Source organism: Sarcophilus harrisii, chromosome 5, assembly GCF_902635505.1.
Source record: "Sarcophilus harrisii chromosome 5, mSarHar1.11, whole genome shotgun sequence".
Lineage (NCBI taxonomy): Eukaryota > Metazoa > Chordata > Mammalia > Dasyuromorphia > Dasyuridae > Sarcophilus > Sarcophilus harrisii.
The window spans coordinates 84500140-84524917 of NC_045430.1; the positions used below are offsets into that span (position 1 = coordinate 84500140).

At 44.5% G+C, this 24778-nt stretch overlaps 1 protein-coding gene across 1 annotated transcript; it reads right to left on the reverse strand.

Annotated features, from left to right (window-relative positions):
- Window positions 1-2374: 2374 nt before the first annotated feature.
- On the reverse strand, window positions 2375-24778 carry ESYT1 (extended synaptotagmin 1). Its single transcript, XM_031941199.1, has 31 exons — window positions 24323-24778; window positions 22596-22637; window positions 22293-22427; window positions 22105-22178; window positions 21441-21513; window positions 21174-21263; window positions 20842-20897; window positions 14933-15056; window positions 14663-14839; window positions 14390-14472; window positions 14146-14194; window positions 13910-13996; window positions 13725-13817; window positions 13312-13383; window positions 11602-11688; window positions 10041-10190; window positions 9724-9882; window positions 9121-9297; window positions 8877-8959; window positions 8709-8757; window positions 6050-6139; window positions 5841-5936; window positions 5614-5685; window positions 5437-5523; window positions 5117-5257; window positions 4785-4927; window positions 4591-4689; window positions 4371-4502; window positions 4170-4275; window positions 4021-4070; window positions 2375-3208 (listed from the first exon to the last, which is right to left on the reverse strand). Exons 1-31 carry the CDS (start codon window positions 24689-24691, stop codon window positions 3169-3171), a joined length of 3285 nt encoding a protein of 1094 aa, XP_031797059.1. The 5' UTR covers window positions 24692-24778; the 3' UTR covers window positions 2375-3168.

Below are 24778 nucleotides of genomic sequence, written 5' to 3' on the forward strand. Positions count from 1 at the left end.
TAAATGATCAAAAGATTAACTATGCCCAAAGGACTATAAAATCATGCATATCCTTTGACCTAACAATATCATTACTAGGCATGAATCCCCAAAGAGAGTTTTTAAAAAAGGAAAATGATCTTTATGTACAAAAATATTCATAGCAGCTCTCTTCTCAGAGCAAAAGCCTGGAAATTGAGGGATGCCCATCCATCGGGGAATGGATGAATAAACTGTGGTATGTGATTATGATGGAATATTATTGTTCTATGGGAAATGATGAGCAGGATGCTCTCAGAAAAACCTGCAAAGTCCTTCATGAACTCAAGCAAAGTGAAATGTACCGTGTACGAAGTAATAGCAATGTTTTGGGATGATCAGCCGTAAATGACTTTGCTCTTCTCAGCAATACAATAATCCATGACTACTCTGAAGCACTTACATTAAAAAATTCTATCCATACCCAGAGAAAGAATTGTGTCTGAATACAGATGGAAACATTCTCTTTCTCAATCTTTTTAAAAAACTCTTTCTTGAATTTTTTTTTAAGGAGGCAGATTTCTTTTCTTTCACAATATGACTTTTATAAAGGAAATGTTTTACATAACTTCACATGTGCTTTCTTAATGAGGACTTGGGACAAGGATAAGGGCAAGAATCCAAAACTCAAAAGTTTTAAAAACAAATGTTAAAATTGTTTTAAGTGTAAATGGGGAAAAATTTTAAAAATATTAAAGAGAATAAAAGATAAATAACAGTATATACGTTACCTATACTATACATAGCATATGTGTCATGGCATATATGGCCCATATATATATACCTATATACAGGTAACGTTTATTTGGCATTTATATATAAAACTTATATGCTAAAATAACTCTTAGGACATGTATGCTTATATTGCATTTAATTTATACTTTAACATACTTAACATGTATTGGTCAACCTGTTATGGGGGAAGGGAATTGGGGAAGGAGGGGAAAAATTGGAACAAAAGGTTTGGCAATTGTGAATGCTGAAAAATTACCCATGCATAAAGAATTAAAAAAATGCTAAAAAAACACAAAACCTATATGCTACAGGTACACATATATACATGCACATTATAGGTATGGGTATATAATTTTTTCTGGTACTATGGTTGAGCGTGTTGAGTCTGCATCATGAAGAAGAAAATCAATGTGGCAGCATGGGCATTAGAACAGCGAATACCTTTCATGCTAAAGTGTTGGGAGGTTTTTCTCATGATATTCTCATAGGGACAGTAGCGGATTGAGAGGCCATCCAGTCCAATCCCTTTGCTTTAGAGAGATGGAAACTGAGGCCCATTGATTTACTCAAGTTTACAATAAGCAACAGAAGTGAGATTTGAACCCATACCCTCGGACCAATGCTCCTCCCTGGACCAGTGTTTATTCTCAGTCACTTGAAGTCATATCATGCCCCCCACTCAGGACAGTGCTATTCTCCCAGAATTCATTGCTAAGCACAGACATCATGACTCAGGCCAATGTCCAGCCCACACTCCAGCTTCTGACAATTGGTACCAAAGCCCATTTGAAGAGAACCCATAATTGCCTTCTCTGAAGTCGGCTTCAAAGGGTCTCCAGGCCAGAAGCCCAGCATGTTTTTCCTGATGTTTTGATCATGTCTCTTCCTCCACTCGTTTGTTTTCAGGGAAACATATAAAACAGTTGTTCTTAGCCATGAATTTCAGTAAGAACTCCCAAGAGAGGAAAAGGTTGAAGCCAAATTTCAGAGATGGGGATTCAACATTATAAATGGCTTAATCGGCTGTCTCTCTGAATATGGCTGAGACCTGCTGGTAGGAAGGAGGCAGACTGACTTAGAATCCCTGCCCCAGATATTTAAGAAAATGGATGAATGAGTTGTGGGATGTTACCAGCTGCAGCAGCTCCTAGTTCAGCCAGCTATCTGCATCCATGACTCCAGAGAGGTTGCAGGATGAAAGGGGCTTGTAGTGGACTGCTAGTGACAAGACCTGGGTTGGAACCCTGACTGTGTGTGATTCTGAACAAATTACTAGCCTCTCTGAGACTTAAGTTTTTTCATCTGTGAAATGAGAACGTTGGACCAGACTAATATCTTAGTTTCCTGAAAGCTTTAAATCTATGATCCTTCCAGTTGGGTGCTGCTTAGATGAGGTGCTTAGAAAGTGGTTTGATCCAGAACTTATCACACACTTTAAAAAAAAAAAAGGGGGGGGGGGGAAGAATTTTAAACTAGGAATGGGGAGAACAGATGAGTGCTATTCATTAAATTTTGGAAATTGTTTCACCCGGTTGGACTTTCTAGTTTCATTTCCCTCTCCGTGCATTACTGGGGAAGCAGGTCTCAAATGCCCACCTAGTGCTCAAGGAAAAGGCCCATGCCACGGACAATATTATTGGCATTTAATATAAGATACAGTAGACAGGCAGAGTCGATGCAAACAAAAAAGGACCAGAAGCAGATCCGGTTGTTGAGTCAATAGCTCAGGCACTTTAACAAAAACAAAAAACCAGAGTGTGGACAGCAGGGCTGGGGAGGCCCTCAGCTGGTACCTCACCTGCTGGAGGCCTCAAGATTGAAAGCAGTGAACTTGCTGCTCGGGGCCTCGGACAGACTCCTTAGCTGCCACAAAGAGATCGGCCCCAGCACCCCAAAAGGCTAGATGGTGGGAGGGCGAAGAGGACCAGGGCCCCCACATGCAACAGTCCTGGGGCAGCCGATCAGGATTTGCAGCCCGCTGCCTCTCCATCCCCTGCCCGGTACGGGGAAGGGAGCGACAAACAGGCTAAATAAAAACCAAGAGGTCTTTTTAAAAAAAAGCAGAATTTGGCATAAGCTAATGCCTTGGCTTGTGTTGCCAATGGCCAGGCACAGGTATAGAGGTCCCGGGGGAGAGGTACAACAGTGCAGGGTGGGGGGGATGGGGCAGGGAGCAGCCAGCTCAAGTACCTGCCCCAAGGGCAGGCCGTGCAGAGGGTCAGGGGGGGAGAGAAAAGTGTGGTCCTTCTCTTTGGTCAGGCAATGGCCCTCAGCCTGGGCCTAGTGGGGGAAAATGGGGAAGGATCTGGGGGCTCAGCCTCAGCCCCCAGCTTTAGGCTCTTCACATTGAGGCGATGATGCAGTGAGTCAGGCAGGAGTCAAGGGGAGAATCTTGGGCTTGCTAGCTCCTGGCTCCTAAGAGTTGTTCCTATCCTTGTCCTCCTTGAGGTCATACCTGAAAGAGCAAGGAAAGGGATGATTTTCTATGTTCCCGATGAAATCAGTAGTAATTACTCACATTTGTGTAGCACTTTGGGTTTAGTTTTTCTCACAATTGCTCAATCACTTATTAATAAAAATCAAATCAAGCACTTATTAAACTCCTATTGTTTGCTAGATGTTAAGAGATCTCAAATGCTTTCTACTCTCTGGAAGGAGTATAAATCCCTCCTTGAAACAGTATTCTAGGGACAATGGTGGATATTTTTATCTATTGTGCTTTGATAAAATTTTATTAAGGCAATTGCATTTAAGTGACTTGGCTCAGGGTCACACAGCTAATAAATGCCTGGGTTTGAACTCGGGTCTTCCTGACTCCGATGCTCTATTCACTGTGCCACCTAGCTGCCTCTATTTGTTTTTCTTAACTTGTGATTACATCATTCAAGAACTCAAGGAGTAGTACAAATAGTGTGTGAGAATCTTAGAACTCGATTGTTAGAAGGGTCCCCCTTTTGTAGATTAGAGGAAGAGCTCAGAGAGGGTGGCTTTCTTTGGGTCACAACTAGCAAAGCTGTGATAGTCAGAGACTTGGATCCAGATCTTCTGACTTTGGCACTTTTCCCAAAGCATAGTCCCTATACTTGGGAGGTAGCACCTGAGGGAGATGTTGTCCTTGTGGAATGTATTTTCCAGCTGAACTATAAGGTTCTCTAGACTTCATTCAACTGAGATTTCTCACCTTCTAAAACTCCCACCCAAGAAGTCACCCTTTTCTTTCTAGCTCTCTCTCTCATCTCTGGGAGAATCATCCACACCCAGACTCACCACTGAGCCGCACCCTGGGACAGATCCATCTCTGACAAGTTGAGCTGCACCTGTTGGGGAGAGGATGCTTTATTACTCTCCCCTCATTAGGGACCTGGAAGGCATTGCCTATATGCTTCTCCCTCTCCTTGTCCAAACCACCCTCTCACCTTCCCCAACAGTTCACGATCCCTTGACATAAAGGAAATATTGGACTTCACAGAGACATCGAGCTTTCGCCGGAGTGCTTCATCGAGGGGCAATTCCCACTCAAACCTGAGGTGGGGGGAGATAAAAAGTAGAGGCAGGGATAAGTAAAGGAAGCAGGGTCCCTCCAGCATCCCGGGCCAATGGTGAGAAGGCATTCTAACCTCTCACTGAATTCAGGATTCAGAGTTCTCTTCTTTTGGGAGGTCTTTCTCTTGGAGCCCCGGTTTTTATCCGGTAGCAACAGCAGCGACACATAGGGATCAGGGGGATCCCGGCTACTTTGTCGTAAGCCCCTACAAGAAAGAAGGTAAAAGTAAGAGACCTGAGTGCGCGAGACTCCCAGAGCACAAAAGTGGAGACTGGAAGGAGGTAGGGGCTCACCGACAGCTGTGGACAATGCTAACCAGCTTGCGTTCCTCACTGTAATACCAAACAGTCAACTTCACTTGGCCTAGAGGCCCAGCAGGGATTTCAGATGGACTGTGTTGAGATGGAGAGAGAGAAGGAGAGCCATGGGAAGTTATATATGCCTTACCACATTTCCCCCCATCTCTCCCCATCTGGATTTTCCATACCTCTCACTGTGGGGCAGACGCTGTCGGAGTTCAGGGGCTGAGGAGGTGACAAGGGGCAGCACCCCCCATGGCTCTGCCTCCTCACTCAAGGGAGAAGGACTATGGCTGTGAGCTTCCACCCCTGAATGCTGGGACACGAGAATCTGGGATGGGGAGCAAAGAGTTGTTAACTAGGCTGGAGAGCTTAGCGGCTCGAGTAGGCACTGACACTCCTTCCCAGCTGGGCCATCCTCATCGCTCTTTATTTTCCCGTTCCTCTTTTCTTCTTCCTGGCCCCCTCCTTACCCTCCCCACCCTCTTAAAAAAAACAAACAAACCACCCAAGTACTTACCCCCAGCTGTGCTCTGAGTAGCACCTGCCCCTGCCCATTGCTGAGTGGAAACCACCGATCCAGGCACAACTGGTCAGCGACAAGGAGGTCGGAGAGTTGCAAGGAAACTGAGCCCAAACTACTAGTCCCTTCTCCCCGTACCTAGAGAGCCAAGGAGCAAAGGTGATGGGCTGGACATAGGAGGTGTCACGGGTGAGTCTCTCCCGGCATTCTGGATTGGAAGGCTGGTACAAAGTGGAGGTGGTGACGGTGAGGGGCTTCTCGCCCCCGCCCCCTTGGAGAGGAGAGAGGGAGTCAGGGAACTAAAAAGAGGGCAGTACCTGAAGTTCCAAGCTCTCAATGTGCGGCTTTCTTATGAGGAAGGAGAAACTCTCATCCCATATCGGGGCGGAGGTCTGAGGACAAGTCTGGAGGAGACAATGGGATCTTCATTTGTGGGGAGAAAGACTCATATTCCCTTTACCCTTACCATTTTCACCCCTCACCTAGCCCCTTACCTTGGTCTTATAAGAGGCATCCCCTACGGTGAGGCTGGCATATGGGCTTGGGGGCTTGGTGCCCTTACGGAGCTGCCAGGGGAAATACAGCATTAGGCAGAAGGACAGACTTCCCCAGGCCTGCCCCACCTCAGCAAAGGCCGTCAGGGCCCAGCCCCCCCAAAACCTTGTGGCTTCAGAGCCAAAGACTGGGGCCAGGGAGGGAGGGAGGGAGGAGCATCTCTCACCGGCAGGTCTTCTGCCCGCTCCAGGTACACAGAAAGAAGGGCAGCGGCCAGCTCTGCACTCTTCTGGGTTTGGATAAGACTATTGACCTGTAGCACCTGGGAGGAGAAAGTGGTTGAGAAAGCCCTGAGGAACGGGACCCAGGCAGTCTTCCTTGGGTCAGGCCTTCCCCCTGCCCGTCTCAGATTTACTACCTGGGGTCTTTGTTTACCTCTTCCAGCTCCGTGGCAGTGGGCCGGGGTGTCAGACGCTCCAGGCGCAGGTGCAGGCGGCCTGATGGAACATCCTCCAGGGGTAGCCACTGGGAAACAAGGAAGGGGTTTGGGCTCTAGGAGAGCTCTACTTTTTTTTTTTTAAGGTTAAACATGTTTGATTCTTTAAAAAAATTTTTTTGGTTTTTTTTGCTGAGGCAATTGGGGTTAAGTGACTTGTCCAGGGTCCCACAGCTAGAACATATTAAGTGTCTGAGAGCAGATTTGAACTCAGGTTCTCCTGACTTCAGGGCTGTGTTCTAACCACTATGCCACCTCGCTGCCCCCCCAAATTTTAATAGCTTTTCATTGTCAAAATATATGTAAAGATAGTTTTCAACATTCACTCTTGCTAAAGCTTATGTTCCAAATTTGTCTTCTTCTGCGTCGTACCCCCTCCCCCAAGCTCTACTTTATACAAACAGGAATCAGAAATATTTACTTGATCTTTCCACTCCCACTAATTCTTCTCCTATCACTCTTCTGCACTTTGAAGCTGAACTCTTGAAAAGGCCATCTCCCCATTTACAATAGGTGTCTCCTTTATCTCTCTTCTCATTCTTTTCTTGATTTGTTTAAATTCAGCTTTTGACTTTGTTATTCTTCTGAAATAGTTATTTCCAAAGTTCCTTCTAGTTGTCAAATCAAATGGCCTTTTCTCCTCCTTGATATTCCCTTTCTAGGTTTTTGAGACATAACTTTTTCTTTGTTTTCCTATCTGATCATTCCTTCTCCATCTCCTTTGCCAGCTCTTCATCCAGGTGTCCCCTAGGGTTTGGTCCTGGTCCTCTATATTTCACTTGGTGATCTCATGCATTCAATTAACATCTTTATGATGATTCTCAAAACTACCATCCTGTCTATCAAGCACTGTTTTTCCAGTGCTAAGGCCAAGCAAGTAGGTTGTGCCCTGAACACGAAATAACAATCCTTTGTATTCACCCTTTGGCAAAATCACATAATTCTTGTATTTCTTTGATCCCTAGTTTCTACGGGCCTGGGAGCCTAGAGGCAGCCAATATGCTGCAGTAGAAAGTGATCAATACTGTTTCCTGACACCTGTACTTACAACCGCTAAGTGAACTGAATCAAGGACTGCACTCTTATTCCTGCTATGCTGTGTTCTGTATTCCACTTATGATTGTTCAATCATAAGGATCAATAAATCTGAAGACTTGAAACAATCACGAGGTTCAATGACAATGATTCGAATAACTTAAGGACTGTTCCCACAGGACTCATGAGCTTGTATATTTTCTCAAGAAATGTCAACTGTGGAAAACTGTTTTACTTAAGACTTAAGAATAATTGTGTTGTATTTTTGTCTTATTGTGATTTTCAGACTTATAAGATCTATCCCTGCCCCAGCATGTTAAGTCTTCCTTCTCAGGAAGGATTTCTGCTTGCAAGTATTTTCCTTACTTTGAAATTAAATTTCTGTTTGATTCCTAACTCTCCTGTCTCTAGCCTACATTGTTTGGCCAATTGACATGTCCCAATCTCTCTGCTGACCTCCAGTCTCATTCTCCAAACGCCTTAAAGACATTTTGAACTGGACATCCAGTAGACAGCTTAAACTGAGTATGTCCAAAATGGAACTTAACGCCCTTTTCCCTAAACTACTTCTATATTACTGTCTTGGCAATAGCAACTTTCAATTCCTCAAGTTCACAACTTGGGACTCATCCTGGATTCCTCACTATCTCTCAGCATTCACATATCCCGGCCCCCATTATCTTACCTGTTGATTTCCCCTTTGCAGTATCTCTCAAATATCCCCTCGTTTCTTCTGACACTGCCACCATTTTAATGCACCCTAATCACCTCCCACTATTACAATGGTTGACTGGTGGATTGACTTGCATCAGGTCTCTCCCTATTCCAATCTCTTTCATTCAACCAACAAAGTGGTTTTACTAAAATTCAGGTCTGATTAGGTTACTCCCCTACTCAATAAAAATCCAGTGACTCCAATTGGCCCTAAGATCAAACATGAAACTTTCTAGTATTCAAAACTCCATAATCTGTCCCCTTTCTACCTTTTTAGTCTTCTTCTTTTAGTGGGGGGGGAGGGGGAAGGGGAAGGGAATGTGTGGGGAATGAGGTTATGTGGCTTGCCCTGGGTAACATAACTAGGTTAGATTTGAAACTCAGTTCCTCCTGACTCTGGGGCCTGTATTCTACCTACCGCACCCCATCTGCCTCCCTTTCCAGTTTTCTTATATATTACCTCCTGACATGTACTTTTCATTCCAGGGATACTGGTCTCCTGGCTGTTCCAAGAACAAGACTTTTGGCATTCTCTCTGGCTGTCCCCACGTCTGAAACACTCTCTTCTCCACGTTCCATCTATACTAATTTCTCTGGCCTCCTTTAAGTCCCAATCAAAACCCTACCTACTACAGGAGTCTTTCCTAATCTCTCTTAATTGAAGTGCCTCCCCTCTGCTAATTATTTCCTATTTACTCTTTGCATATATTTATTTGCATGTTTTCTCCTCCATTACATTGTGGGTTCCTGGAGGACAGGGACTGTCTTTTGCCTCTTTTTGTAACACTAACGCATAGTGCCTCCAACGTAGAAGCAGCTTTATAATTGTCTATTGATTCTTGCGCTCACCTCATCAATGAAGCCACTGCCAAGGACCCTGGTGAGACTGACTTTACATCTGAAGAGAAACAGGAGGAAGAGAAAGGTAGAATAGAGCTCCAGGTCTTTTCTAACTTTAGAGCCAGGATAGTTTGACCTCCTCCCAACCCAGTCCCAGCTCTCCAGCCACCCCCTCACCGGCCCAGAAAGTCATCCTTGTCCAGGTCCTTGTCAAAGACATCCACCTCCAACTCTTGCCCTGGAATCGCTGTGACAATCACCTATTGGGAAAGAATGGGGAGGGGCTCTATTGACAGCTCTTCACAAAGGACTGAACAAAAATACTCTCACTCCTGCTTCTGAATATTTCTCTGGTGTTGGGGGCTGGGAGGATAAGAATCAATCACAGCAGTTCTAGGATTTGAGCTGCTAGAATCCTGACCTCGAAGACTTCATTCCAGCGTGGGTTGAGTTCTTCACGTACTACTCGGCTCCGGAAGCTCTTCCCAGCCAGCCGAAGCTTGACATAGGGATCTGACTTGCCTTTCACCAGCCCTCCCAGGAATCGGTCTTTAGCAATCAAATCCTGGGCTTCCAACACGTGAATTCGGAGCACATTCTGTAGGGACAAACAGAGACACGCCATAGCTAGTCCTGGAAAGGCTCTGGGCCATTTAGGATGGGCAGATGAACCCATGAACAGATGCCAGGACAGCTATACAAATGATATTCTAAGATGACAGAATTAGGAAATCCCACCTTAAGACTTAATATAGCTGGGGTAAAGTGGCACAGTGGATAGAGTCCTAGCCCTGGCATCAGGACTGAGTTTAAATCCCAATTCAGACCCTCATTAATTGTGTGACCCTGGGCAAGGCACTTAACCCTAAGTGCCTCCCTCACACCATGAAATATAAGTTTTAACAGTCACTTAACCCAGATTCTCATCTGTAAAATGCAAGGATTGAATTCCATGAACTCTAAGGTCTCTTCTGATTCAAAATCTATGATCCCCACCTTGTCCCTTATCGGGATCCCCACTTACCTCTGTCCCAAAGTGACTGTCTGGAGTACAATGACTTGGTCGCGGTGGGATGTCAACACTGCTGCCCATCTGGTTGCTTTCACTGGCTGTATCCAGAAGACCAGGAGAGCTCGGCGTAGTGGGGGGGAAATGCAAGTCTGAAGTGTCCAAGTACAGAATCTGTAGAGAGTGATGGTGTTACATTTGCTCAGTCAGCAGGATGGGGCAGGTTGCTCTTGTCTAGGAAAGCCCCTTCCATAGCTCCCATCCATCAGATAAACCTTCATTAAGTGGCAAATCATTTACCCCCAAACTTCCCACAGGAGAAATTTCCATACCCTCAGAACCAGTTTCATGTAGAGTCGGGAGGTGGGGCCAGAACTAGCAAGCTGGAACCACTGATCCAAGGTGAGGTCAGGAGCAGTAAGCAGATGGGCCAGGGGTAGGGTCAGTGCTCCTAGAGTCAAGGCCCTGGAGTCATCCTTCACCTGTGGGGAAACACCAATGTGGGAGCCAGTAGAAGAAGGAAAAATGAGGGAGATGAAGTGAGCAGATCACACTCTGGTCCCACTTGATTTAATCCACTTTATTTCTCTCTATTTTCTAAGTGGTCTGATTGCTGGCCTTCCAAGTACAGTCCCATCCCAACCAGATCAAAGCATAACACGATAATAGATCATAATGTAATAAATAATAATAATAAGATATAATTGGAAAATCTTTGACAAATAAAAATACAACACAGATAATGCTCATTTGTAGTTTTCTGAGAACCCTTTCTATCTGAGGTTGATAACACTACCTTGCTTACATTGCCTTCTACAGGGGATCTTCTTTCTCCCTATCCAAATACTATCATTACTTCAAAGCCCAGCTCAAGCTCCCTCTCTTCCAGGAAGCCGCACCAGATCATGGATCATTCTCTCCCTTCTAGCTCTGATTTCCTGAAGCTTTTAAAAGTCTATCCCCTATCTTCGACAAAGAGAAGATCTAATTCAGTTCCAATTGATCAATGATGGACAGAAGCAGCTACACCCAGAGAGGGAACACTGGGAAATGAGTGTGAACTGTTTGCATTTTTGTTTTTCTTTCCAGGTTATTTTTACCTTTTGAACCCAATTCTTCCTGTGCAACAAGAGAACTGTTTGGTTCTGCACACATATATTGTATCTAGGATATACTGTGACATATTTAACATGTATAGGACTGCTTGCCATCTGGGGGAGGGGGTGGAGGGAGGGAGGGGAAAAGTCAGAACAGAAGTGAGTGCAAGGGATAATGTTGTAAAAAAAAAAAAAAAAATTACCCAGGCATATGTTCTACCAATAAAAAGTTATAATAATAATAAAAAAAAGTCTATCCCCTACAGTTTAGCACTTCATTGTTCCTAAATTATTTCACCTCCCTAAAGCCAAGCTTCCTGAGGTTAAGGCATCTGGTCTTCAGTTTTCCTTGTTTCCCTGGGCATCTAATTTGTTGCTGAGAAGTGTAATTGACACTCAAATACCAATTTATCTAAGGGAGTTTCTTCACAATCCTCAAAAACAAAACAAACAAAAAACCAAGGAAAAACAAATAAGAAGAAAAATGCAGACAAGAAAACTGCTTAGAAATCCACACAAGGAAATTTAAATGAGTCAAAAGCCAATGAGCAAGCCCAAGAAAGGCTTGAATAAAAGAAATAAAAGAAAGGCTATGAATAAAAAAGTCATATGGAGACTGAGGGAGTAAGTGTGAATAGTACACTTGCTATTTTTCAACAGAGTTATTTGTGGACGTAGCTTATCTTTCTAATTGTCAGGCTCCAGAGGGCTTGGGCCTCATTTCTTTGAATTTTCCACAGAACCCAGAATAAGCCCACAGTAACTCTTCTTCCATGAGGGTGGGCTACAATCTCACCTGCACATCCAGCTCCTGGCTTTTTGGGTCCTGTAGGAAGAACCGGAATGCTTCTTCCCACACTGGGGAATTGGTGTTATAGACAGCCTGAGAAAGAGGGGAAAGAAGAATTTACATTAGCCTTCACCCAAAGGTAATCATACCTGTCATCAGGAAGCAGTTTCCAAGAGTATTTGAAATGACAAAGCACAATCGTGTAAAGAGAGGTTTGGAGAGGGTGCTGCTACCCTTCTGCACCCCAATCCCCCTGCAGAAATTGGGGAAGGGGCCAAGAATCCACAGAGATGGAAATTGCATATAATGTCAGATTTTTATCAATGGTCAGTTTTGCTCAATATTATTTCTCTTCCTCTTCTTAAAAAAAATTCTTAAAAGGGACTGGCCTTCATTTCCAAAACATATAGAGAATTGACTTTAATTTATAAGAAATCAAGCCATTCTCCAATTGAAAAATGGTCAAAGGATATGAACAGACAATTCTCAGATGAAGAAATCGAAACTATTTCTAGCCATATGAAAAGGTGCTCCAAGTCATTATTAGTCAGAGAAATGCAAATTAAGACAACTCTGAGATACCACTACACATTTCTCAGATTGGCTAGAATGACAGGGAAAGATAATGTGGAATGTTGGAGGGGATGTGGGAAAACTGGGACATTAGTACATTGTTGGTGGAGCTGTGAACACATCCAGCCATTCTGGAGAGTAGTTTGGAACTATGCTCAAAAAGTTATCAAACTGTGCATACCCTTTGATCCAGCAGTGTTACTACTGGGCTTATACCCCAAAGAGATACTAAAGAAGGGAAAGGAACCTATATGTGCTAAAATGTTTATGGCAGCCCTGTTTGTAGTGGCCAGAAACTGGAAACTGAGTGGATGCCCATCAGTTGGAGAATGGCTGAATAAATTGTGGTATGTGAATATTATGGAATATTATTGTTCTGTAAGAAATGACCAACAGGATGATTTCAGAAAGGCCTGGAGAGACTTACACGAACTGATGCTGAGTGAAATGAGCAGGACCAGGAGCTCATTATATACTTCAACAACAATACTATATGAGGATCAATTCTAATGGACATGGCTATCCTCAGCGATGAGATCAACCAAATCAGCTCCATTTGTTCAATAATGAACAGAACCAGCTACACCCAGCTAAAGAACTCTGGGAGATGGGTGTGAACCACTACATAGAATTCCTAATCCCTCTTTTTGTCCACCTGCATTTTTGATTTCCTTCACAGGTTAATTGTACACTATTTCAAAATCTGATTCTTCTTGTGTAGCAAAATAACTGTATGGACATGTATACTTATATTGTATTTGTATAAAATACATGTTAGTATATGTTAGAAAACTAACATATACTTTAACATATTTAACATGTATTGGTCATCCTGCCATCTAGGGGAGCGGGTGAGGGGAAGGAGGAAAAAAATTGGAACAAAAGGTTTTGCAATTGTCAATGCTGAAAAATTACTCATGCATATAACTTGTAAGTAAAAAGCTATAATAAAAAAAAAAAGGGACTGGCCTGACTGCAGCAAAGGCTACTGATTATAAAAGTGACTAAACAGAGTAGAGTTACAGTTTGATCTATTTCCCCTTCTTAGGAAAAAAAAAAAAAAATCAATAAACATTTTTGAGATGGAACTTATTCCTGATCATGAGACACGCCCTCCTCACAGTGACATCTCTTGGCCCTCACCTTGCTTTCTCGAGTCACATCTTGAACAGAGAGCTGCACCATTGGATTGGGTTCCTTGTTTCCTTTCTTCAGCTGGGGAGGAAGAAAAGTAAATATGGAAGTGCTGCCTTTCCTTTATTAACCAGGAGGAAAGAGAGGGGGGCTGGGAGTGGGGTACAGAAAATTCCTGCTATGTATGTCCTAGCTTCCCTCCTTCAGGCTCCTACACTGAAAGAACAACTTCTAGAACAAGCAGGTTAGAACTAAGTAGGGAAAGGGCAAAGGACTCTTATCTAATTGCACTCCTTCCCTTGGCCCATTTTTGGGAACAGAAGTCAGAGCGCTAGAATCTTTACCCCATCTCTCCCCTGTCACACACAACTTCCCTTTTAACCCCATGTCTCCAGCCTATCCCAACCAATCCCCAAACTCACAGGTAGATCTTGGGCTCTGTCCAAGTAGACAACCAAGATGGCAGCCGAGGGAGGTTCTGGTCGGGAAGAAATACCTCTATTCCACTGCAGTACCTGGGAAGAGATATTGAGAACAACTGATTTCAACTTTCTTGGTTACAGGTTCCTTCCCTTGCAGGTACCTATTCCCTACCTCCATCCATTACCTGTTCCAGCTTGTCAACATCTGGTAACAATGACAACCACTCTAGCCGAAGGTGAACTTGGCCCTGGCCTCCTTGTAAGGGGAACCACTAGGGAGTCAGAGGAGAAAGACATGGAAGGTGCTAAGGTGGGATGCAGTCAAATTCCTCCTTCAAATTAACCAACCATTTGTCTATATTCTGATGCTCACTGGATAAGATGCACAACCCCAACCCACCACCAGGCCCTCCTCACTCACATTGTCCAACACTTGAGCTTCGAGCACCTTCCCCAAGTCCAGCTTCAGTCTGAAGGAGGGAGGGGGAACTGCCATTATTATTTGGGAGTCAGCAAACCCCAGCCCTCCAAGTCCCTTTTTCTTTTGTCCCTAGGAGGATCTGATAGGTGGGACATGGGAACAAGGCAGAAAGGGGAGCAATAAATGCCATTGAGTCAAAGACATCCATTTGAAGAGTCCACCTGGGACTCCACCATAGTCTCACCTGCCTAGAAAGTCATCTTTGTCAGGATCTTTGTCAAATACTTCCACTTCTACCTCTTGTCCTGGGACCTCATGTACCATCACCTAAGGAGGGGAGAGGGAAACTTGGTTTTCAAAGGGTGTTTTCTGAGTAGTCAGGAACCTTCTCAAATTATACCCTAACTAAACTATGAGGTACCCTTTGATCTTGAGATTCTCTCCTAGGCCCACCATACCATCTTCCCAGGTTTTCCTCATCCCTCAACCCCAGGATCTACTTCCACAAGTTTCCTACCTCGTAGGTCTCTCCCCACTGAGGATTTAGGTCTTCATTAATGACACGGCTGCAGAATACCTGGGTCCCCACACGCACTATGGCATATGGGTCTGATTTGCCTTTAATCAAACCTGGCACATAGGTGTCCTTGGAGCTCAGTGCCCGGGCAGCAAGCAAGTGAATCCTCACAATTCCCTGAAGGGGAGGGAAGGGTCTACAATGAAGTATCTCAGGGCTCACAGTAAAGTCTGGGACAGTGAATTTAGGTGGGGAGGGGAAGGAACATACCCGAGGCAGTGGAGATCGAAGTTGGGCAACATCCTGCAAATCTGGCACAAGAGGTACCAATAGCCGGTTGGGCAGTACAAGGAAAGCAGCAATGGAATCCATAATCATTGTGTCAGAGAGAGAGCTGAGAAAGAGACAGGAAAAAAGATGGTCACAGCACTTATCTTGGTCTCTTTCAGATTCCTTTGTGCCCCTTCCTTCTCAGAGAACAGCCCTTCACTTGGGGAGGGAAGGAAGCATTTGGTTCATCCCTGTCCTCCTCAATAACCCTATGCACCCCTGCTTCTCCTCAATTTTCTCTCTGATTTCTCCTTCCCTGACAAGATTCCTTGATTTTCTCTTCTAGCTCCCTAATTACAAGTTTTTTTCCCCCCAAGGTTCTTTCCCAAATCTTCTCTTTTCTTTCCCTTGAAGCAATCCAACCATTCTATTCTCATGATCTCAATTTCTGCCTTTATGGTAGACAGCGGTTCTTAACCTCAGGTCTGTAAATTCATTTTTCTTTTTAATGTTCATAATTGTATTCCAATATAATTGATTTCCTTTGCAATCCAACATATCTTATTTTATGCATTATATGTTGGAGGGGATGGGGGAAAACTGGGACACTGATGCATTGTTGGTGGAGTTGTGAACAAGTTATCAAACTGTACATGCCCTTTGACACAGCAGTGTTACAGCTGGGCTTATATTCCAAAGAGATACTAAAGAAGGGGAAGGGACCAAAATGGTTGTGGTATTTGTAGTGGTTTTGTAGTGGATAGAAACCGGAAGAAACTGGAAAATGAATAGATGCCCATCAATTGGAGAATGGTTGGGTAAATTGTGATATATGAATGTTATGAAATATTATTTTCGGTAAGAAATGACCAGCAGGATGAATACAGAGAGGCTTGGAGAGACTTACATGAACTGATGCTAAATGAAATGAGCAGAACCAAGAGATCACTATATATTTCAACAATGATACTATATGAAGATGTATTCGGATGGAAGTGGATTTCTTTGACAAAGAGACCTAATTCAGTTTCAATTGATCAATGATGGACAGAAGCAGCTACACCCAAAGAAAGAACACTGGGAAATGAATGTAAACTGTTTGCATTTTTGTTTTTCTTCCCGGGTTATTTTTACCTTCTGAATCCAATTCTCCCTGTGCAACAAGAGAGCTGTACGGATCTGCACACATATATTGTATCTAAGATATACTTTAACCTGTTTAACATGTATGAGACTGCCTGACATCTAGGGGAGAGGGTGGAGGGAGGGAAGGGAAAAGTTGGAACAGAAGTAAGTTCAAGGGACGATGTTTTAAAATTACCCATGCATATGTTCTGTCAATAAAAAGCTATAATAAAAAAAACTGCCAAAAAATAAATAAAAACCATTATTCTGAAAAGGGGTGCCTAGTTTTCACCTGATTGTGTCCAAAAAGGGTTAAGAATTCCTGGTCTATGCCAATGACCCTAATTCCATCTCTGGTCCTAAAAATCTCTCAGTCTTTAATCAATTCAAGGTAATGGAGATATTCATTTTCCCTAACAATTAAAAAAAAAAAAAAAACTCACCTTGCTTCCCTTTCTTTCATCCCTCTCTCCTCAGTTATTTTATATATAGGGAAAAAAATAATATGTAAGTTCATATGAAAGTTAGTTCCTAGAGAAGGCACTAGACAATGGAGAGGGGGCAAGAAGTGAGTACAGATCTAAAAAGATCTCATGGCTTGGGATAAATTTTGAAGGATTTCAAGAGTCAGGAATGCATTCATTCTGAATTTTAGGCATGACAGATATTTTTACTTGAATGTTACTTCAAACTCAATGTGTCTAAAATTAAGTTAAATGTTCTCCCCCAACGTCTCCCCCCACCAAAATGATCTACTTTCTTCTCCATTTCTATCCATATATGAAATCATCCTTCATCTTTTCAGATCCCCAGTCTAGAAATTTGAGTCAAATTAAGGCTAAGGAGTGGAACAGGGATCAGACCTGTGATTTCACTGGTATAAGTAAGGGAACTTCCAATGCGGTCAAAGCTTTCTCTGCAACTTATACTTTTAGAGAACTACCTAGAGATTGCAAGGGATAAATTGGAAAGAGAAACCACTAAGTGGTGTGAATCAGGATTTGAATTCAGGTCTTCTTGGCTTTAAGGTTTCTCAAACAGCAACAAAATTCACTGTAAATATAATAGTCAATGATCCCAACTTAGACTCATTAGAGCTGGATCCTTCCCTCTTCCTCAACCCTATCTTCCAGGGCCCTGCCCTGAGGCTTGATAGAGGATAACCCAGTCTTGAATCCATCTTCCTTTAACTCAAAGCATTATTCCCATTCAGGTCTTTGTCTCCTCCCTCCCGATTTGTGGCAATAAACTCCTGATTGGTCTTCTTGAATCCCCTCCAAGCCATCCTTCATATAGCTGCCAAATGGATGCTTCCAGCAGAGGCGGGACAATGTCAATAAACTCCAATGGTTCCCTATTGTCTTTCCAGTAAAATACAAACTCTTCCATATGCTTTGTAGTAATCATAACTTGATCTCAATCTAGCTTCCCAGGCTGATTAAACAGAACATCCTCTTATATCCAATAGGTATTCCCAGCCAAACTGGCTTTCTTGCTATGCCTATATATTGACAATTTAATGATCTCACTTCTACCCTTTGGAACTCCTGCCTCACTTCTGGGCTCCACTCAAATGTCACTTCCTTTAAGATATCTTTTCCAGTCTTTCCAGTTGTTAGTGTATCCCTGCTTTCTTCCCAATAAAACTAAGCTCCATTTTTTGAATATCTAGTGCTTAACACAGTGATGAGCATAGAGCAGTTAGTTGAATGAATGAATGTTCCCATGCTTTGTTAAAGTAAATGCTCTAGTCTTTTTGATTGATACACTGGTCAGTAACAGGAAAAAAAGCTCACTCTGTATAATCATCTGAAACCACTGTGTATTTTTTCCTTTTTTGGACTGAGCCAGTAATTTTATGAAGGGAGATTCTGGCAAGGAATTTCCTTCAGCAAAGACAATCAGCCTTTTCTCAGCAATTTATAGTCTTAGGAAATTGCCTGTGGCATAGAGCCCGCATGTGGGGAAAGTGGGGCTTGAATCTGAGTCTGACTCCTAGGCCAGCTAGAATGTGCCATGTTTCATGATTCCCTTCAACCACTTCTTCAGGTTGTTCCCATGAATTTTTTTTTCAGAGTGTCCCTTCCCTACTTTGGTTTTGTTTACTCTAAAATGGAAACAAAAAAATAAAATTAACCAAACCTCCCAAATCTAATCCAAGAAGCGCCAATTAAGCCCTTATTATGTGCAGAATCCTACTCTAGGTACTACATTAGATGGAAAGACATAATGAAAAATAGTGCCTGCCTGCAGGAAGTTGGCATTATATTTGGAGCAACAAATGGAAAACACCCGCTGAGCCATATGATCAATTAAAGAGGATATAACCTTCAGCACCTAGGGGGAACAGGGAAGGTTTCCTACAGGAGGTGGCTCATGAGATTCTAAGAGGTAGAGGGAGTGAGGATGGAGGGAATGCCAGCATGGGGACTGTCCTGTGTAAAGTTACTGAGGCGAGGGCTGAGAAAGCTAGAGTCCAAGAACAGCAAGTGGACCAATTTGGCTGGAATGCAGAATCTGTGAGGGGGAACAGCATGTGGTGAAGACTGGAAAGTCAACAGAAGCTCAACTGCAGAGGTTTTCAATGTCAGGCCAAGAAGTTCTGCATTTTATCTATCCTAAGGGCAACATTTTTATTCATGAGAGATATAGTCACACCTTGCCTTAGAAAGATGATTTTGGCAACTGTGCAAAGATGCATTAAAGTTAATGAAAGTAAAACCAGAAAAAAAAAAGTGGAACCAGGCAGACCCCTGAGAATGCTATTTACTACCACAAAGACAAAGAGTTGGGGCAAGAAGGAATGAAGACCTGGCCTAGGGCAGTGGCTACCAGAGAGGAAAGAAAGAGACTGCCTTTTATGGAGATAGAATGGACAAGACTTAGTCACTGATTGGAACTGGGACACGACTTGCTAAGGATTTTTCTCATATGGATAAGAATCAAAGATGATCCATTTTAATGCTTATATCCATACATACTCTTTCTATATATTTATCTATATCTACCTGGATATAAATGTGTAGAGAGTCAGTACTGAGTGGGTCCATGAGCGGGAGCAGTCCACTCCAGGTATTGCTTGGGACCCGCTCTCTGTGAGGGTTTGGCTTGAGGCACTGGCTCACCATCTCCTTAACAATCAATAAAAACTGTACTGGAAACAAATTTAGGATAATCTTGAAGGACAATGCATGTGACAGGAACAAGACATCACAATTATGCTATTTATGACTGTCTTGGTAGATACATTGGTATGATAACTTCTGCTATTTATGATTGTTTTGATAAATACTTTGGTATTGATAAACATCACAACTATTCACAATTCTGTGGGTATTGATAAGCATCACAACTATGCTAGTTACAATCCTGTTTTGATAGGTACCTTGATATTGATAGCTAAGGTGGATACTGAAATGTCAAAGTGTAGTTTATGTATTAACTCTGGAATGTAAATGGCATCACCTGGAGGTAGCTGGTGTTAATGTAAACACGAGCTTAAAGAGTATATAAACCCCGGCACTCAGATTAATAAAAAGAAATTTCAAAGCATATCTTCCGCCTGGTCTTAAGATATTCATTGACACTCTAGGTATTCACTGGAGCTGGACTCCGACATAAATGAATATATAACATTATCTATCTACATATATGTATATATTGTGTATCTATACATATACACACACAAATGCAATGCTTATATGCATAGATCCAGTGGGTTCTCAATCTTCTTATGTCATGGATCTCTTTGGTAGTCTAGGAAAGTCTTCTGGGTCCTTTCTCAGAATCATATTTTCAAATGCATAAAATGAAATCCACAGGATTACAAAGGAAAACAACTACATTAAGATATAAACCTCATATTCTATCCGGGTGACCTCCATTCTTCCTTTCCTACATCCACCCCTCCCTCGGCACTCTAAGCCCTTATCAATCCTGACTTAGACTATTATTGTAATGTTTTATTAATGCCTTTTTTGGCATCACAATTATCTCTCAAAACAAGATCCTCTCATACACACATACACACATTTCTAAGAAGAGATCAACCAAATATCTTCTAACAAAAATGTACAACATCCACCTCCATAGTCCCTGACATTTGTGGGAACAGGAATGTCTCGCAGCTAGACTCTTGCAATAAGGTAAAGGGTTTACTTTTTCCAATGTTCAGATTAGTCTTCCCGAAGCTCTTTTATCACATCTCACTCCTTCGTTTAGATTTCTACATGGCTGCCTAACAAGAGGTTAATGTTCAAACTTTAATCTGACATTCAAAGACTATCCACAATCACAAGGTGATTCATTTAGAATTGGAAAGTACCTTAGAGGCATCCAGTCTAAATGGTCTCATTTTAAAATAAGGAAATGGGGCCCAGTAGATGGTGATGTTCAAACTGAGTCTTTTTAAAAATTATTATAGCTTTTTCTTGACAAAACATATGCATGGATAATTTTTCAACACTGACCCTTGCAAAAACTTCTGTTCCAACTTTTCCCCTCCTTCCCTCCACACACACACCCCTAGATGGCAGGCAGTCTCATACATGTTAAACATCAAACTGTGTCTTAAAAAAAGAGAGGGATTCTATGTTTACAGGATGGAATCTACACTTATCCTGATTTTCAATGACTTCCACAGGTTTAGAATCATATCAACAAAGCCTAAGTTATCTTGTATCCACTAAGTACACTGTAAACTATTTGAAGGCAGGTACTTTTCTGTACACCTTATAATTTCATAGTGCAGTGCTGAGCACTTCACAATGCTTGTTAATTCCTACCTAAGGCCTGGGATATCTAGCAGATTGGTCATCCCCGTCCAGTTGATGTCCAAGGTCTGAAATAAAAATAGTAAGGCAAATATCATACTTTAGGTGGAACTTTTGAGATGATTGTTCAACTCTTTTCTTCTCCCAACCCAATCCTCTTTCCCCATAGCTAGAATGCCATTCTCTTTCTCTTTGATCTTATTTCCCCTGGGATCTTCTTCAACTGTAGGAAAGAAAGTCTGAGGGCTGATCACCTCTCCATTGCTATGGGGCATTATCTTTCTCCTAGGTCTTCTCCTCTCACTGTCCACCCCTACCCTTTCCCCTCAATAATTTCTCCTTACTGGACGACGGATGAAGAACATGGAAACAGCTCCAACGATAGGAAGGTCTCCCATAAGTGGTTCAAGAATCACTCTTAGGATACCATGTAGCTGGAGCAAAAAGAGAAAATCAGACTTTTTTTAATCATGTTTGCCTACCCAAACCCCCTACCTCTACCCAATATACTTAACTAGGACTTCTGCAACTCTTACCCTCTACTTTTTTATAGCCTCTCACAACTAAAAGCTAAGATATATGAATATAGAGGATATTACCCTATAACTCACCTGCATACCTTTGACTCCAGCTTTGCAGAAATATTTCTTCACTTCCACATCAATCTGCACATCTCCAACATAGCTGGGGAGTGGGAATGGGAGGAAAGGAAGAGGCAGAATAAAACAAATAATGTTAGGAGTTTAAGTGCAAAAATATTGGTAGCAACTCTTTTTGTGGTAGTAAAGCATTGGAAAAGGAATGGATGCCCATCAATTGTGGAATAGTTGAACAAGTTGTGGTATATGAAGGTAATGGAATATTGTTCTTTAAAAATGATGAACTAGAATAGAAAGGCCTAGAAAGATTTACATGAACTGATGCTAGTGAAACCAGCAGAACCAGGAATGTACAATGATCAACTATGAAAGGCTTGCTTCTTCTCAATAGTTCGGCGATCCAAGACAATCCCAATAGACTTTGGACAGAAAATGCCATCCAGAAAAAGATCTAAGGAGACTGAATGTAAATCAACACATGATTTTTCTCTCCCAATGTGATTTATAAAGCAATATGTATTAAAAACAAACTTACTAAATAAAATAAAAATATAAAAATAAGTAAATAAAAAATTTAAAAAGGAATTTAAGTTGAAAAGGGGATGGGAGAGCTTAGGAAAAGAAGAGAGACACCAGGAATAGATAAAATGAAGTAGAGTGATGGCAGGGAAAGTACCTGACATTTAGATCTAGCAGGATCTGCTGTTTGTTCTGACCAGTGTGAACCTTGACTCCCAGGATACGTAAAGGCTGAGAAGGGAATAGATGGAAAGCAATACACATTTGGGGTTAAGGGAGTGTTCCTGCACGATGACCCCCAAATTGAACCCTCCCCATCCTCATAACCTGTGCCATTCACCTCACCTTTTCACCTAGTTCCACCCGAGTAAATGTGAAAGTCTGCAGATGAGTATTAGATGCCCGAACAGCCGGGGCCACTGTTTCTGCCAAGAGCTTCTCCATATACTGGCCCAGGAAGGGCCACGCCTGGGCCACAATCTTGGGATGACAGAAGAAAAGTCATGGGGAGGATTCACCTTTTCTCTTCCTCATGTAGTCAGCCGCTCTCTATGAACTCACTTCCCCACTTTAAAGAGGGGACAAGACTCGCTTAGAACTGGGAGCCTTCCTGGCTGGCTGTCACTGCCCACCCAGGGGCCAACTCACCTTATTCAACCACTCCACTTTCTCCACATCGGGGAAGTTGACCTGGAGGAAAGGAAGAACATTCGTTTGGATCATTCAGCTCAGAGATGCTCAACCTTTTTCTGTGTCATGGACCTCTCTGGTAACAGAACTCTAGTCAATGTTTTTCAATGTATGGAATACATAAAGTTACAAAGAAAATCAAACACATGACAAAAAGACGCCATTTCCCTCGCAGAGTCCCGGACCCCCGTTAGAAAAGCTGCCCTCGCTCTGTGGCGGGCCTGTGTGGTTAGGTCTGAGGGTGCTATCAGCGGGAGGCAGGAAGTTCCTGTGTGTGTGCCAGGGTGCCCACTGACAGTGCTGCTGAGTGGGGGAGCGACTAGTGGTTTCTCTTCCAGGAAAGCCTCCGGGGGGACATCTCTAGGGGTGCAGGGGCGAGTTCTTCTCGTGTTACTAAGTCAGGCTCAGGCAGCACAGGAGCCCCTTTGTTTCCTAATGGCTCCTTTGCGGGGGAGGCGGCAGTCACAGCTGCGGGGCCTAGCTTTGGTACATTCTTTAGGAGGAGGAGTCCTCTGCTCTGGACATCGAGGCTCATAATAACACTTAGCGAGAAAGAGAAGGGCACCTGGAAGTTACATTTCCCCACTCCGACAGCGCTTGGGGAGGCCAAAGGGTTAAACGAAGCGGAATAAGGGAATTGGCCCGAGGCACCCCTTTTCAAGGGGGGGAGGTGTGGGAGTGGCAGGAGGGCTGGAAGCAGGGGGTGGGGAGGAGGCTCCGGCTGCACAGTCCCACACCAGAGCAGGGCTCCAGGGCGGAACTCCAGGAGCCCCAGCCGCTCCTTCAGGAGCCCAGTGGCACTCAGTCTGTGCTAAGCTTGGATTCCCTTCTGGATAAGGCAACTCTGCTGGAGGTGTGAAAGGGAGGGGCCCATCTTGGTTCCTGGGCTCAGGCTCTGTTTCCCCGCGGCTACATCCGGCCTGTCCCTACACCGCAGAAAAAGGGGGTATTTCTGGGTCCCCACCCCACCTCTACCTCTAGCCCTTTCCCGCTCCGGGGTCTGAAGAACTGGGTGGGGCTGAAGGAGATGGGGGAAGGGTGTGGGCAGCAGACACTGCAGCATCTGCTCACAACTCCCTCCCCTCCTCTCCCCCCTCTCTCTCTCCTCTCCCCCCCCAACTCCTGCAGCCAACCACAACCACTACCGCAGTCTAAGCAGGAGGCGATGCTGCTAGAGATGCCCAAGGAGGAGCGAGGGAGGGGGACAGGCTGGGTCCTGACGGCCTCAAAGTTGGGGGCGCAGGGGGAAGCCGTACAATAAAGTAGTAAAAACGCCCCGGGGGGGGGGGGCAGGAGGACGCAAAGGAGGGCAGGGAAATCCCTCGGAGCAGAGCCGGCGGGGAAGGTGCCCGGGGGAGGGGGAGAGGGAGGATGAGGCGGCACCCGTGGCAGCGGGGGGCAGGGGGAGGCGGCCTGCCTGAGATGAGGTGCCGGAGAGCGAAATGAGAAGGAAGCATAGGGGGCCTTGGCAGCACCCACTAGAAGGGGATGGGAGGAGGAGAAAAGAATCTGGGTAGGAGCGGTGGCGGACCCGCCAGAGTTAGGGAAGACGGAGCTGTAGGGTTCGGGGGGAGTCTGGGGGACCGTCCCGGGGACGGCGACGCCCGAGGACGGAGAGCGGACGAGGTGGGGGGAGCCTCCCGAGCCCCGGCCGGGGGCGGTCCCGGGAGGGAGGCCCGTCTCACCCAGGCCGGCAGCTCGCGGTGGCTCAGGTAGAGGGTCTGCGCCGTGAGCCTCTCCTCGTTGTCCAGCAGCCGCCGCGCCGCCCGCAGGCTCCGCTCCTTCTCGCCGCGGACCCGGCGCCAGCCCAGGTAGAGGGCCAGGCCGAAGAGCACAAAACCCACGCTGAGCCCCAGGGCCCCGGCCAGATACACGGGCACCAGCACCAGCAGCCTCCGCCCGAAGGAGCTCAGCACGGCCAGCGCCTCGCCCGCTGCCCCGGGCGGCTGAGGCGGCGGCTCCGCGAGGCTGGGATCCTGCTTGGCCGCAGCCTCGGGGAGTTGGTCAGCGGGGTCGGCCTCGGGGCCGGGACCCTTTCCAACGGGCCGCTCCATGGTGCCAACGCCCGCACTGGAGCCCAGCTCCGTGCTGCCCCGCCTGGCTGCCCCGATCCCCCAGCAAACCGAGAACCCCGGGGGCGG

Excerpts from the sequence above, each read along its gene's own strand:
- ESYT1 (XM_031941199.1), bottom strand. The coding sequence starts at position 24,691 with ATGGAGCGGCCCGTTGGAAAGGGTCCCGGCCCCGAGGCCGACCCCGCT. Across the intron at positions 10,191-11,601 it reads GCCAGGAGCTGGATGTGCAG|GTGAAGGATGACTCCAGGGC; the intron begins GTGAGATTGTAG and ends GTTTCCCCACAG. Across the intron at positions 4,690-4,784 it reads CGTCTGCCCCACAGTGAGAG|TCCATCTGAAATCCCTGCTG; the intron begins GTATGGAAAATC and ends ATCTCAACACAG.